At 34.8% G+C, this 16,554-nt stretch overlaps 2 protein-coding genes across 5 annotated transcripts in view; one reads left to right on the top strand and one right to left on the bottom strand.

Annotated features, from left to right (window-relative positions):
- Nucleotides 1-1,005, top strand: part of LOC123536630 (uncharacterized) — a 28,972-nt gene extending 27,967 nt beyond the window's left edge. For all 4 annotated transcript variants that reach the window (XM_045319960.2, XM_045319959.2, XM_053528435.1 and 1 more), the window contains 2 exons: nt 227-376; nt 826-1,005. In XM_045319960.2, the coding sequence (XP_045175895.2) occupies nt 227-376; nt 826-965 (290 nt within the window). In that variant the 3' untranslated portion in view covers nt 966-1,005. The remainder of the gene's footprint in view (nt 1-226; nt 377-825) is intronic.
- Nucleotides 1,006-1,457: 452 nt separating this feature from the next.
- On the bottom strand, nt 1,458-16,230 carry LOC123536485 (cytochrome P450 2D17-like). Its single transcript, XM_045319690.2, has 7 exons — nt 15,024-16,230; nt 11,199-11,411; nt 5,545-5,683; nt 4,984-5,085; nt 4,548-4,711; nt 2,776-2,903; nt 1,458-2,163 (listed from the first exon to the last, which is right to left on the bottom strand). Exons 1-7 carry the CDS (start codon nt 15,573-15,575, stop codon nt 1,941-1,943), a joined length of 1,521 nt encoding a protein of 506 aa, XP_045175625.1. The 5' UTR covers nt 15,576-16,230; the 3' UTR covers nt 1,458-1,940.
- Between the last annotated feature and the right edge of the window lie 324 nt (nt 16,231-16,554).

The following is a 16,554-nucleotide window of genomic DNA, read 5'->3' as shown; positions in this document are numbered from 1 at the left end:
AAAAAAATCCTTGGGTTTTCGATTAGACCTAAATTTACACATTCCTCCAGCTTATTTGCAACCTGACCTTTTTCGGTAACTGTGAAGGATGGAACTACGGAATACCGAAAATGTACATGTTAATGCGAGAATCATTGCGCGTCTTTAAAGTTTTAACACATACTTTAGTTTCTTAAGTACTTTATTTGTGGATCGGATATCTTAAAAGCAATTTGTACTGTTACAGAATACAGTGCAGTTGACAAGTTTGTTCCGACAGAGTCGGATAGTGACGAAGAAAACGAAGACACTGTCGGTAATCTCCGGAATGTCCGTGTCATTGCGGTAGAAGATAATACCCCAAGTCCAGGAGGCAGCGAACTTGCATTTAAAAAAGGTAAAATGAAAATGAAGTAATTATTTTGAATCAGTTTATGTTAGTTTTAACGATTTTCTAACCAGTACTCTCGACTCAGTTGCAGAATATGAAGTTGTGAAGACAAAATCTAATGTCGACAGGTTGTCTTTTCAAGAATTCATAGACTCTGAACTCTGTAACTCACTGTATATAAATAGAGCTCTAGCATTCACACCTTGAAATGTAGAACGTCTTAACAGTACTATAAGTACTTACACTGACATTCGGCCAGTCATTAGTCAAATGGTATACAATGAGAGCTGCAAATAAACTTTTTAAGTATTTTTTTTAAATATAAGCGGTGTGCACAACTAGTGCGCTTCAGAGTGGTTACGACATTATCATTTTCCGAGAAAATGTGATCATAGAATGAAAACCCTTGTTATGAATATAGCATGTTTGTTTTGAATTATACCTACTTTTTCCAGGTCAGATAATAAAACAGAAATCTGGAGCTAATGACGATGGTTTATGTTATGGATGGACTCGAGAGAATATGATGGGAAGGAAACAGTATGGCTACTATAAACAATACAAGGTCAAACTGTTCAAGAAAAGTGTGATATAGCTAATTCGTTATTTAAGAATAAACAAAATGGCAGAAACCAAATTGCTCTCATTCCTTCATTATTTTCCCTGCTAAATGTATGAGGAAGTTACAAACTTGTCTGTGAAGGTAGCACAGAGACCGGCAATCGACATTCAGCTCGACAATAGATTTCTGAAATTTGAGCTGCAGTGTCCGCCTCACCTAGTGGCATTGTATAAGATTTCTAATTTCTAGCTGTATTGGGATTGTACTCAATAGTCGTCATAAAGTGGACTGTCGGAGCTGACTGTTCATCTGACTCGACACTTAGCTCATTAGTCAAAATAAAGCCGAATGTCGAGCCAGCCGTTCATCTGACTGACTCAACACTGCAGAACGACTTTCAAAATATCGAATGTCGAGCTGAATGTCGATTACCGATCACACTGCTAACTTCACAGCTTTTCAAGCTTCCCGTTTGTAAGTAGATATAAGGGCCATCTTAAACTAGTTTGTCAGAATCAAGAAAAATTGAAACCGAGAATGAATATATTTATTACAAACAGTATTTGACAGGCTCTATTGGTTCTAGTAGGCATTTAGAATTATTTTTGGTACACTAAAACTTCATTTATTACAATAAACACTGTAAGAAGGTTCTATGTAAGCACTGAACAAAACCATCAATCTAATAGCAGGCTCGGTATAATCAAGGCGTTTTATGAGACGTACTCGCCTAGAACATGTTAAAGCGGAATTCTATTTTAGTAAAATTGAAAGGAGTCCATGATCGCAAAGGACCAGAACATATCACAACAGTGAGTCTAAGTACGGGTAGACTTTTTACAGCCGCCACACGACACTTAAAAGTCTGCTATTAATAAAATTTGTTAACAACTTTGTTATTTTTGAGAATTAGTTAGATTGTAATAAATGCCAGTTTCTTGAATAGAAAACGGAACTTCCATCCTGTCTGAAATGACTTTCTTGACAACTCTCTGGTGGTTCATGAGATCAGATAATATTGTTTTCTCTAGGAATGATTCTACACTCATATTGAGGTTCTGTCAGTGGAAAGTTTCTCGTGTATAGTCTCGGGTCAGCAGACGGCAAGTCATAGTTTTCCGGTGGTAGAACGCGCACGCGCTGTAAGAGTGAAGTAATTGTAATGAAGATTCGTGATCGTGCGAAGTCCTGTCCTGGACACGCGCGTTTTCCTACACTGAATGGTACTACACTGAAATATAGGAACAATTATTTTAACAGTTGACATATTTACATGTTTAGTCCAGTATAAGGTATTCTAGTTGGACCATGAAAACGCCTATGCCAAGATAGTTGAGGTTACATCAATACTTGATGAATATAAATGTAATGGTATTTGATATATGATTGCTGTAAAATACTATATGCTTTACAAATATTATATCCAAACTGTTATGTGACCTTTGGTACTTGCATTTGAGTTATGAGAAATGTTTAATCATTACTTTTTTACATTTGGTAGGCAATCAATGCTAAGTATTTGGTCAGTGCTTTTGATAAGTGAAGCCTGCTAAAAGTCTCAAACGCCCTATTAGGGCACAGGTCCGGAATGAACGGGCTGTACGTGCATTACGGTAATTACCCGGAACGGTTACTCGTATTATCTTATCGTGTAATTTGTAGGAAGCAACCTCAAGTGTCAACAGGAATGTTTGGTTTAAAGTGTTTTAAAGTGATCATGTTATAAAATTGTCAATGAAATCGGTTTTCTCAATATAGCAGATTCTCGTTCTGTCATCTGCTTTAGATCAATTACAGAACCATTATGAAAACACGTGTTTATTTACATTGTATTGTGACTTACTTTCGTATAAAGCTATGCTCTGGCGGAAGTAGATCTCCTCTGCTATCAAGGAATCTCCCTGGCCGGAAGTCCCAGGGGTCACCCCAGATTTCGGAATCATGGTGTATGCAGTACAAATTGGGAAAAATCTGGAAAAGTATACATATATATTGAAAGTACATCTGTATGTATATTTTGCTATGTCACTGTTTAGACATTATACATTCGATTATAATCTACACAGAATTTAAACTGGGACTTGGAAGGAAAAATGTATTAACGTGGATTCGACTTTTTTTCAGTATGGTTTTTGTTTTGCTCTATACAGCTTATTTCCTTTCTTTCATTGCATCTCTTTGCAGAAATTACATGACAGATCTATGCTTGGCATTTAGGTAGCATTTTCATCATGAAATAATTGCATTTCAGCATCTGTCATGAAAATTTAGGACAAACAACACCACTTAAATTTTAGGTCTCATTTTTAGCTTACTCTACAGTTTGTTTGTCGGACTAAAATGTTTTTCTTGCATCAAACACCATATCTACCCTTCCCCCATCCCATGTACTTTTATTTTTATTTTGATATAGTACTGGCAATTTTCTTCGTGAAAATGTTTGTAACAGACATTTAAAATGGGTCCTGTTGTGTGCTGCAGCCAATGGAAGTTTCTCCATTTTATACAGAATACAGAAAAGCAGCTACTTCATGTGTTTATGTCATACAGTAAAACGTTTCAGAAAAGACACAAAGTAGTTATTGAATACGACACTACATTTTAGCTCCACTATTCGGAGAATAGGGGTGCTATTCTACTCGCCCCGGCGTCGGTGTGAGCTTTCTTGGTTAAAGTTTTTCGGCAACCTTTGCTTTTCTTTGTTACCATTGCTTATATCTTACTGTAACTTCACATTAACATTGTTCAGCATGCAAACAAAGTATGTGCAGGGGCTTATACCCAAGGTCAAGGTCACCAAGTTGTGTTTTTCGAAGGCTTCGTTTATAGATATATCTTTGGTACTTTAAAAGATAATGACTTGAAATTAAAAAATATTTCTTTATAATCATCATCTGCATGTGTCGTTACAATTCCCATAACTCTGATTGTATTTTTGACAGAATCATACCACTTTCATACTTAACGTTTTATAGCAATCTTCGCTTTCTGGATATAACTTTAGTACAATATAAGATAATGACTTAAAACTTAAAATGTATCTTTATCATCTGGTAACAATCCCCATAACTCTGGTTTTGTATTTTTGACCAAATTATGCCCCTTCCATACTTACATTTTTTTTGACAAACTTCGTATTCTGGACATAACTGTGGTGCTATATCTATATATATAGACATTTTACTGTCAAATCGCCGAATAGTGGAGCGCGCTGTCTTACGGACAGCTCTTGTTATGAAGGCGTTTAAAAGTGTAACCCCGTTTCAAAATATAGCTTATCGTGATTGCTCTTATCAGATAATAATTGAATGCACAAATGCTTACCGAGGCCTCCGTGGCCGAGTGGTTAAGGTCTCTGATTTCAAATCACTTGCCCCTCACTGATGTGGGTTCGAGCCGTATTCGGGGTGTTGAATTCTTCATGTGAGGAAGCCATCCAGCTGGCTTACGGAAGGTCGGTGGTTCTACCCAGGGCCGGCTCGTCATGAAATAATGCACGGAGGGGCACCTGGGGTCTTCCTCCACCATCAAAGCTGGAAAAGTCGCCATATGACCTATAACTGTGTCGGTATGACGTTAAACCAGACAAAAACAAAACAAAACACAAATGCTTACCACGGATCCCCTTTCTATAAAATACCCGTCTAAAACAAAATCCTTTTTACACAAGTGTGGTATAGCCAGAGGTGTCTGAGAACCATACCGCCACAGCTCGAGCATGACAGCTTCCGTGTACGGCATCCACGTCCGGTCTGATACCGCGGGAAACCGTTCAGTTCCTGCATAGGATAGCAAACTTTCATCAGGTTTTTAAGTACTAAAATGTACAGAGACATAAAGTTAGACATAAAAGGCTCTAAAATGATATTCTCATGCCGAATTCGGCTTGTTTATTGTATTTTTATTGTGATTTAATTATTTCTGGCACAATGACAATGTCGTACTATCCTAAATCCTTTGGAAAGATCTTATTACTTCGCCAGAAAGTGGTCCATTTACCATTTTGCATCACGAATTTTTGATTGCACAAAAACTATTCGTAAATATTTACCGATTATACAGTCAATTTCAGCTTGGAGACGTGTCTGTACGTCTTGATAGTGACACATGAGTAAAATAAACAGACGAATACTCTTCAGTATTTCTGTCATACCTGAAATTAGCAAATTATTGCAGGTTGTATATAACTATCGAAGCAAAGTTCGTATGTAAGCGGAATACATATTACACGCATTGACTCCTGCAGTAAGGATCATATCAGCACGTTTTCTTTAAAATATACAGGAACCACCTTTGGACCGAGTTACGTAAATGCATCATGAGTGAACCTGACTTAAAGAAACATTTTGAAGATATTTGAAATAAATACAAATACAAGTTTTATTTAAAGTCGGTGATACATACAATAAACATTAGCTAGCTTTGTATAGTTATGGCCCGACATTCAAATATTTCTTGTATATTAATCAAATGTTTGCGTAAATTGTATAGTGTTTTTATATACTGAGTTAATATGCGGTTAATATTCAGATATATGCACGCTTTCTAAATTAAAACTAGTCGTAATCGAAATGAAATAAATTTTTGATTTTTATTTTGCTAACGAATTTACCTGCCGCGAGTGTATCGAATATGAATCCCTTGACATGTTCATCTGTTAGCAAAGTGCTGCCAGTCTTAGCGATGTCCTCTAACTGGCGCTGTAAACACACGTCAACTAGTCCCCGCAATCTTCCAGAAAAGTATGTTTTCTGTAAATAAAAAATTCAAAAAATGTATTTCTAATTGAAGAAATAAAGATCAGTTATGCTATATTTGCTAGTATGTGTACAGTATAAATTTTAAACAAATAAATTGCCCGTACAAGGAGAAAATTTTGCTCTAGATACGAATGATGCGGGTTTCTTTGGATTGTTTGCGGAGTAAAACATAAAATAATGTTTTCTTTCCTTGCCTGTACAGTCAATTTTACTATGTTTACTGGTAATTTCTGTAATAGTTTTGGTTAAATATGACCCAAATCACTGTGAAGTCAAATGTCAATTTTTACTCCCTGCATGTGTGATCTGAACTATAACCCCAGTACCTGGTCAATGCTATATTGTCATCGTTTAAATGATAGAAAGCAGTTTTACATGTGACTTGATTGTAACAGGGAATGTTACTAACACATTTACTGAGGTCATGGAGGGGAAGTGCAGGTTGTGTACAAGAACCATAACTCGACATTTCTTACTTTTTGAATTATCACAGTTCTAGTGAATTTACTAGGAATTCAGCTACACTTTACAAGCGTGGTAAAACAGTTTTAGAACTGCACTGTGTATAAACCATGTAACGTGTAATGTTACATATTGAACACAGTCGTTCTTGACAACACACTTCTTTTGTAACTAATATGCATTATCAGGACAGGTTGTATTTTCGATGTATTAGTGACATGCTTGGTTCCATTCACATCTTAAATAGATAGATCTCACCAGCTCTGCGTTTTGTCAATTTAGTTTGTTAGCTGGGGGCAAGGGGCAGCATATTTGAAAAATCAACGTATCTTCGTTGATACCAGTGTGAAAAAAATCCTAAGAAATCCAATTTTGGGAAATGCTAGGGAAGTGTAGAGCGGTTGTATCGCTTCATCGTGTTACATTTTCAGCCTGCCGATTCCATTGTTTCTATGATAAAAGCGAGTACAACTCCGGTTTCAAGACACTAAATTTTGAGGCAAAAATGGCCCAAAATGCACACCTTGCGCGACCTGTACCTGTACCGTATAATCTGCAAATGGCTGACCTTAAACATATGTATACTAGTATCTTTAAAGCATGTGAACAGACGAAAATAATTATGGGAAGAAAAGTTCTCATAATCATTTACTTTTTCCGCAAAGTTGAGCTGAATCTGGATGTTTCCATTTCGTTAGACTCATTTATCTCAGGTACGATTTTTGACCCGGCCGTCTTCACGGAGCAAGGAAAATCGATTCAAGCATTTATTTATTTTACACAATAATTACTCGTCCGCAGGAATCTTTTGTTCTATAAACATTATTAATTACCAGTTGCCTTCAAAATACATCTACTGCCTATTTTATTCAGAAAACGTTCCCGGGCCACAATACGAAACTGACCAGTGCCGCTTAGGTCACACTTCATTGTTCAAGATACATAAAGGCGTAGGCACTTCTCTGGGTAATATGACTCTAAATGTTGGTTCTCCCATTGCACTGTCTCCTGCAAATGCAATCAGTATATGATGTCGTGTTATTCAGCATGCAAGGAATTCAACTAGCTAGGATTACTTTTATTTACTTTGGATCTTGAGGGTCTGCGTAATTCAGCGGATGAATTTCCTCAACTGACCGTTCTTAAGTGGCGTCCAAATGTGTTCCATTATACATTTTTTTTTTTACTTTTAAGACGCATAGCTGTCGATTAGTAAAATCTGTAGCAAAAAAAATCAAAAGACGTCTGAAATATTTCATTAAGACGCTTTTATTTTATTCCACGGGCTTAAAAGACGATGATTCCATAAACACTTCTTCTCTGATTAGAGTTGTAAACATTACACAGACAGACTAAGTGAGCATTTCCTTCGAAATGTTACCTGTACATAATCCATTTCTACGTCTTTTGCGATAGCTACAGATAATGTTTCAAAACTATTGAAAATATTTTGTTATTTCGATAAAAGGGGTACTAATTAAGAAATTATTAATGCTCAGTTTAAGTGAAATTTGAGGTTGAAAATGTAACACATCTTGGCGGAAATATTCATATGTACGGTAATGCAAAACACAAAACGGCTTCTGCGCTTCACAAGGATCTTTTCACAGTTATTATCATAATGTAGGCCTAACTGTAATTAAGACTTTCATGTTCATGTTAAATTTATGTATTAGAGATCACATCGATTTATCAAAGCAATTTAGTTAACACGTTGTCGTTAACTTTTGAAGTTTTCAAAATTTGGGGACCTTTTTTATGTGAATTCTACCTGCACTGTTCTCAAATTCTCTCTACACGTATACAGTCCACGTCATATGGTCAGATGCCACCAATTAAAAAAAGTACTGGGAACTTACTGTGAATAAGGTAAGTGTATACATGGGAATAAGGTAATGTTTGTCCGTTCAGATTGGTCAGTCATGTGAACAAACCCAAGAAGTGATTATTTTTTTCAAAAGTGATTTTTTTTTGCTGCATTAACAGTATTTTATTATACATTTTGACAAAATTTACTACATTTTATGTGTACTGAAAAGAAGTTTTATCAAACGAGCCAACGATGTAAACAGGGGGTCATCTCATTCACACGAAAATTACTTAAATAAAGTATCACTATTCATATGTTTTTCGTCCGATCTTCTGGTGGAACTAAGATAGTTCTTGAACAAGAAATATCTTTAAAAATGATGGTCGGCGAATTGTAATAAGGAAAGAAGTTTATGAATTTTTCGTCTAACATTCATCTTTCATCTAACATTTTGCAAAACTAAACACCGCACTTTAACAATTTAAATGGTTCTCTTTTAATTTTTCGCAAAGGTTTCGTAGGGTTGCAATTTTGTTTCGTTTATCCTTAGACGAATAATCGTTCATTGTTTTGGCGACGTCGGTCAAATTGTCTTGTTTATATGGTAAAAGAAAGTCAAATCTTTGATGTTTCGACAAGAAAGGCTAACATGTGATAAAAAGAATATTACATTTGTGACTTTCCACATTGAATTTATTAAACTCGTTGAATAAAATTGATAAAATGCTCGGCAGAGCCTCGCATTTTATTATTTTATTCAACTCGTTTAATAAATTCAATATGAAAAGACACTCATGTAATATCCTCTGTTTTTTATTTATTATTTTTATTTATTTCTAAAATAGGCCAACTGATCCCGCTTTAACAAATGCATATTCGCTATTCATGAATCTTTGGAAATGACGTCACACCTATAAAAAGTGAAGGTCAAGCAAAACATACAATTGTAATTATTTCAATATGTCTGTTTCATAAGCAAAGTTTGACCGTAGTTATATCACATAGATAAACTGTATGCAGCGTACCTTCATTTCAGTGTAATGAGATTCAGTCATTATATAGCATATATATAATAAAACTGATTTCAACTGAGTTCAATGTTTGCATACCATACTAAAGAAAAATATTCATATATAATAAATCAGTTAAATAATTTATAACAAATATATCAAAGCAAACAAGTATCCTTTTAATATGCAATCTGAATAAGTCACAAAAGCAAGAAACCTTTTCATATACAGACGACAATTGTAACAAGGAAAATCTTTTAAAAGCACTTCTCTACATAAAAGACTCTTATCACACCCTTATTCATGTGATACGCAGACCGTATTCAGCTCTTTCTTTAATTTGATATATGCTGGTATTTGAACAGGTTTTTATCATATTTATTAAACTTACTTATCATTTTGAGATATATCAATATTCTTGCTAAATATACTGAGCCAAAGTTAGCTTTAAAACTGTGAACAGCGTCGTTTAGGATAAACGCTTTGTCTACATTTCACTCAGCGTAGCACAATCAACAGAGTGAAAGAAATTGAAACTCTCGTCCAATCAGGCAGAGTGTTGCATAAATCTTCCATTTTGATAAATTATCTATAATGCGTTATCAAGTAGTTTGATTTGCAAACTGAAGTCACGTGGCATAAGTAACGAAAACGAATTTAGACGGCATCGCCGAAAAAGATGTGATTAGATATACATGTTTCGATTTATGGAAGGGCGTACACGCTATAATGTTACAATGGAAATCTATGGAAATCTATGGAAAACAATGTTCTCTAACCATATTCGAAGGTTTACCGTCATAAAATAGTCTGAAATAGTTAAGAGTTACTGATCCAAATGTATGTTAGCTTTCTTTCTTCACTGGGTCTAAGCTCGAAAATTCATATATTCGTTCTCCTTGTTCCGTCATGTGATAAGCCTGGAATTTTTGCCAGTGATTTAGTAGGAATGAGCATTGTGTAAAACAGATTTATCATCTTATCTGGCATGGCTCTACGAAGCAAAGGCAAATATATACAGGATATTGCATGAGCGAATTTTAATAATGAATTTATTAAACGAGTAGAATAAAACAATAAAATGCAAGGCTGTGTCGAGCATGTTATTATACTTATTCAACGAGTTTAATACATTTAATGAAGAAAGACATATAAATTTTGATATTCTTTTATAAGACATCGAATATTCTTCTGTATGTACATGTCACAGACACAGTCAATTTGATCTTTTCTTTTTCAAAACAAAATCAACGCCAAAATGTTATTACATAAGTGTAATACTTAATGGCCTAAAAACTCAAGTGATAAAAAGAAATATGTACAGTTTATGAAACTGTTTCCAGAAAGTAGTGGAAAAAGCGTTCACTTCTTAAAGAGTGTTTAATGATAATATTCTCAAAAATATATAGGTCAGGACTTCCTTCGGAAATAGTTTCTTTGGGAACTATATTCGGAGCATGTATTCGTATATAGCTCCTGTGGATTTATGTTCTCCGTATAAAGCTCATTTGCTAGAATGGAGCTAAACACGGAACACCTTTGCTCTGCTGAGCATACAGCTGCTCGGTCTGTCTAGTTATGCAGCATAGACAACTAAGTTGCTAATTCATTCTAGATATTGAGAAGCGACCTGAAGTACGAGTCCAGATCTGCATTCTACGGTCAGAATTCGTGGTTGGCTTTTGGATTAGCTATTAGCATTTATATCATGTACATTTGCAGTGAAAAACTAATGCCGGTGGTTACAATATCAAGCTCGCTGATCTGCATAGAAATAAATGAATTCCGAGTTAGAATGCAGAGCTTAGCCACCACTATTTGATTGCGTAAAGCAATAAACGAATGCCAACCTCGGGTGACGAGGTCTAAAGTCAAGCTCTGCAATGAAGTTCGTCTATGTAAAGTTGAATGCAGATTGCCGACCTCGCCTTTCCAGCTCTACTTTCATGTTCGTTTGTGTTTCGTCGAATGTCGATGATTGAACAATGTAGCTTAATATTCGTTGTTCATAATCAAAAACTGAACGCCAGTTGCCGAGCTCAGGCTGCAGACTTGGCGTTCCTTTCTCTAATTACTTGTTTTTCTTTTTCTTTCTGAATTTCGTTAGCTTTTGGCCCTTGAAAACCGTTTCGACTCAATAAACCATACCTATTCTACACTGAATAAGGGCGAAGATTATAAAAACAAGCAAAGGTTTGGCTGAAGCAGTATACAAGATGGTTACCTTCTGGTCCTCGAAAAAGCGTTTTGCAACTTGGTCTCTTGCTTCGATTGTCCGTCTGTACATGTTTCCATAGTAACCGGGCAGGTACCGCAAGAACGGAAATGTTCTGAGAGCGCCATCTACTGATGGTTCAATAAGTTCAAACAAGTGATCAATGAATTCCCACGGTGCGTCTTTGTCAGGATCTGACTCGTGTAAAGATTCTCCAATCAACTGAAAAACGTAGGTCAAACATGAAATAATAAGTAAAGGGAAAAATGTTTCCTTTTATTTGATTTATTCTTGAATGTTTGTGTGTAAGTAGTCTGAAAAAGGTCGTTTATTCTACCATGCGGAGTGTCTCTGCGATATGAAATACTAAGGCAATGCGACTGGTGCACGATGGTAGATGAATTACCACTTGTTCAATATGCATAGTACCTATTTACTGCACTGCAATCTGACTAAAGTACATCTCCTATTACGCTACGCATAGGATCTGACAACGAGCTATTGATGGCCTTGTTCTGACAACCCTTCCGCTAGCCAATCAAAAGCTACCTTACAGCTTTCTGTAAGCTTTATAAAGACTTGGGTTTTGATATCAACAATTTTTATGTCGAAAGATTTTAGATAGCCGGTTAGCTCAGTCGGTAGAGCACTTGCGTTGTAAACGAGAGGTCCCAGGTTCGAGCCCTGGATTAACTACATATTTTTCTTACACTTTGACATTCGAACAAGTTGTCTGATTGGTTCAAACAAAAAAAGGTTTGCGAAAATAAAAAAAGCAATATTGGAAATCCAAAATATACAGAAGACGAATGTGAATGGGTCGTTCTCAGATCTTCGTTTAGAAGATCAAGTACTTTAGTCAGATTGTACTGCATTGCACGTTTTATGCGAGCAATGAGCGACTGAAATGGGCTAGAATGGCCCGTTCATGACCAATGTTCTTATAGCATACCTAGGTAGATAAGATAAGATAACAATTTTATTTTCTGAAGGTTACATACTAAGCGTACAAATACAAATATCATACAACTTATTTCCAGTATGGCCTTCAATTAAATTTCATATACATTCATACATTTACACAATCATACAGTCAATTTATAATCAAACATTTATACAAAAATACACATATCAGAATTACTTAAATTTTCTTCGACAAACACGTTCTCAAATTTTAGAAGTCTTAAAAAGCATAATATACAAAAATTATAAGTATAACAGTAACCATGTTTTAAAAGAAGTCTAGAATTTGATTGTCACAATCCCCGCATACGGGAATTTGATGCTCACCAGGTTTTACATTAAAATACATTTGTAACAATACTTGCTTGTATATAACAGAAACGTTGCCATAATTTGTAACCGCGTAAGTTGGATAAAGTTATCCAAACGATAACAAACATTCGGGCTTTAAAAATTCAAACCTTTGCGACATATTTCATGAAAATCTACCCATTGCAAACCTGGCGCTAAAGTTTACCACACGTCACAAAGATTAATTCACAACAATTAAGACGTGCAAAAAAGGAAAGTCTGTCTCATAAAAAAATATACATGTTCCAGATTTGGATTATAAGATAATACAGTTAATATTATTATAGTTAACCGAATTATTCAACATCCACGCTCATTTGAAAACAAATAACATTAATGCAACAAAATTATTGTTATTACTAGTGATAAATTGCTAAGAACTATTGTAGCAAGAGAAAATTCTTTAAAGCGCGCTTGAACGCAGACATATTATTATGAAGTTTTTTGTAAGAAGGATTTGAATTCCATATGTGTGCAGCTTTGTAACTAAATGTATGTTTCAGGTAGTTCGTTTTAGGTTTAACAATAGAAAGATCCTTATGTTCGGATGAACGCAGACTGTAATGATCATTATGAGCAAAATGTAGAAAGTCTGAAAGATATGGGATAATCTCCTTTTCTACATTTGTACGGTAGTAATGAAATATGATTTTTGCATCTGTTTTCAAAAGATAGAAGTTTTGAATTTCTTAGTGGTAAGGTATGGCATGTACAGATGTACAGTGGTATTTTTTTTTCTGTTTTGGTGCCAGTGGTATTGACCTGGCACTCAGAAACCGTTATCTTATGATCAATGTTCGAAACATAGCGATACATCGATATGTCGCATGTATAGGTATGTTTGCGGGCAAACCCTTTACTTACCTGTCAATCTCGTGGCAAGTGGTGATTGAGGTGGGGGGGGGGGAGTGTTCAAGTCTCAAATCTGAACATATCATTTTTTTTCCTTATTTTATCAGCAAAATTTGACAGGACTGAAAATTGCCACATATACCATGATGTTTTATAGTTCATTTTATGAAAGAAATACATTTGTATTCAAGTTAACTTGTGGAAAGACCACGACTAAAGAATATAAAATATCTTCGGTCTAAACACAAAATACTCGTCACTAGTGTTTCCGAATAAGCAAAGTTCAGAGTTGGACAAGTGTTCGTTCATTTAACTGACAATTCAAGCAACTGCCGTCAGTAGACGGAATAAAGAAATAATACAATAAATACTAGAAGAGAAAACAACTGAAAAAAATTTGTTACATAAAACAATGTTAGAATAAAAGCAATATTAATACAATTAAATAACACTGAATTAAAAAAAAATGGTATGGAATGATTTTGAACACATGGTAACGTGCGTGAAAATAAGATATTTCCACTACGCCACCGTGCCATTGGTAAAATGTATAGATTAATTAAGTAATATAGATATTAACCAACGGAAACGCCCAGAAAATATTTGCGAAGATTAATGAGTGCCAGGCCAATGCTTGCGGACAAAACACACAGTGAGTATGCAATCGAAATATTGTAAAACTTCCAAAGTAAATATGAATAAGTGTAACATTTTAAAACAAGTTAAACATTAAATTAAAACAAATTTTAAAACAAATATCAAAACATTTACAAATGTGTAACTAAACATTTGTAACACAAATGTCTAACTGTAAAGACGAAAACATTCAAATCTACCTTTACTTGATAGAATACTCCAACATTCAAGTATGATGATATATTGTACCAGAAAGTACATCAATAGAACTATTTTAAGCGGACAGTTAGCATCAAAGCAAATATTCAGTTTTGAGGGCTTTCGGGCTAACAGGAAATATTTTCAGTAGCGGGAACTTATACCCGACTGCTTTGTAGGGTTTCCGGTCTAGACGGGTTCCATAAAAATAAAGTGATTTGACTACGTGTCTCGTTGATACAGCTAGTTTTAATTTTCCTTGCATTTGTTACTTAATCTACTGAATGTTAGCCGAATTAAATAATGGTATCCAGTATTGATAGATTCCGTCAAAATGTCTTGAAATATCTTGAAGATGCAGTATTTGTTTTCTCAAATCGTAAAAATGTAAAAAAAAGATATTTCTTCGAGCGCTTTACTGCCATGTACTGTGGAAGAAGACAGTAATGTTAAACCAAATACTAACAAGCGAAATACTTAAAGGTCAAACAAATTGATCAACTATTTCACTCAGAAATGATAAACGGTTGTTTAAAGTTGTCCACACTTGAATTAATACCCAATGATTGAGATTTGATAATCAACTTTAGCCCTTAACTGTTACACAGTTATTAGCTATAAGTACACGCAGGGAACCAGGCTAACCCAACTTACTAGTATTCTAGGGGCTTGCGACTGGCAGTTCAGGATTGGTTGATCGTCATAAGGGCTATTTTCTGTTTTTCGGTCAAAGAAAATACTGGTGAAAATTCTGAAGTAATGGAGTGTTCTCTATACTTTCACAATTTTATATGTATAAAGTAATTGTTTGGAAAAGCAAGTATTTTTACTTACCAGTACTGAGCATATGTTTTTGAAATATTTCCTTAAATACGCATGTGGATTAATATTGCAGCTCGGTTTACTTATAAGGTTTAAATGCAGTTTTTTCACTTCTTCTTTAATAAGTAATTCAAAGTAATGTTCATTTTCAAAATATCTTGGTATTGCACTACTATGAAATTCTCGCAAAAGTAGTGTAGTACTTGATAAATTTGCACATCCCATATGCTTCCTTCCGTAGAAAATGTCTGAGGTAGAGTTTGCCGACCGATCATTAGCTAATTCGTCCGTCGGCGGGGTTTCAAATGCATCATACAAAAGAGACACTGACGACAAATTAATGATAGAAGTTCCGTATAATTTCAGTTGATAAATCGTTCCAAATTCTTCTCGAAGTTGGTTTAAATTATGATGAATCCGATCAGCATCAATCTGAAAACTGTTTCCGCAACATAAATATCCTTTTGGACCAGGGGGTGGCTCCCTTTTCCGTCTGCGCCAAATACAAAGGAACACATACACCAGACTCAAAGCACAACAAATTCCTAGTAATATCTCTAACATAATCCGTATAGATTAAAGTTTTAGTTTCTGTTTGCCCCTTTATTGTCTGGTTGTTCGTTTCCAATAAATATATTTCACACAATCGTTGATTCACCAGCAGATAGATCTAATGGATATTCCGAGATGTGCTACTGACACGAGCATTATAATTAATAGTCATTAATAGGTAGTGCATTCTTTCATATCCAATAAAATCAAAGTGATAAACAGTTCATTCATTTTCCTGTTAAATATTTAACTTTGACATACCTATTTGTACCTATTTATTCATTGGTATTAATTGACAGACATTTTATTCATGTTTCATTTGTCTTTTTGAAATAAGTATCGTCAGTTCAGTTACACACTCTCTTACAAATCTAAAAAACCTTTATAGCACTCGATCCGTTTGTCAGTCATCCACATAAAAAGGAATATTTCATTCATCTTTTTATTTGATAATGCAGTAGTTTAAATGCTGATTTATTATGGCGCCTGTGTAACATGCTTTACATCTTGATTCTATAAAACCAGCGTATGTACTTTAATAAATAATTATAGCTTTAATACAACAATACTCAATGCACATTCTTTCCATCCCATTCAGCCGTTACACCTCGTTAATCCTATAGAATTCCAACAAATGTTATATTAATGTAACAAACACACGTATCCGTTTCATTTCAATTAAAAGAAACGTTTAGGTTATCTTAGGGCCGGGATCGTAGCAATAAGATCAAAAATCTGTTTGCACAGTTAAATAGCATAACTATGTATCCAATCTAATTGAAATACATTACAGAGTTTAATTCGCTTGTTGAAAGATACATATGACCTATCGTTTCAAATCTAAGTTTCCATTTCCGCATTACAAAAGAAAATTGAATTTCAAACATTAGACCCAAGAATGTAGAAATGAAAGAAATAGAAGGTACAGCACCCTGCTACAACAGATGGTTGTTTACTGAACGATACTCACAGCAATGCAAAGTAACTTTGC

Source organism: Mercenaria mercenaria, chromosome 17 (genome assembly GCF_021730395.1).
Source record: "Mercenaria mercenaria strain notata chromosome 17, MADL_Memer_1, whole genome shotgun sequence".
Taxonomy (NCBI): Eukaryota; Metazoa; Mollusca; class Bivalvia; order Venerida; family Veneridae; genus Mercenaria; species Mercenaria mercenaria.
This window is presented reverse-complemented; position numbering and strand designations above follow the sequence as displayed.

What these genes read in the sequence shown, in the direction of transcription:
- LOC123536485 (XM_045319690.2), bottom strand. Translation starts at nt 15,575, where the DNA reads ATGTTAGAGATATTACTAGGAATTTGTTGTGCTTTGAGTCTGGTGTAT. An exon ending in GCTTTTTCGAGGACCAGAAG is followed by an intron (nt 5,684 to 11,198) that starts GTAACCATCTTG and finishes TTTTATTTACAG; the next exon opens with AAAACATACTTTTCTGGAAG. An exon ending in TGAAATTGACTGTATAATCG is followed by an intron (nt 4,712 to 4,983) that starts GTAAATATTTAC and finishes TATCCTATGCAG; the next exon opens with GAACTGAACGGTTTCCCGCG.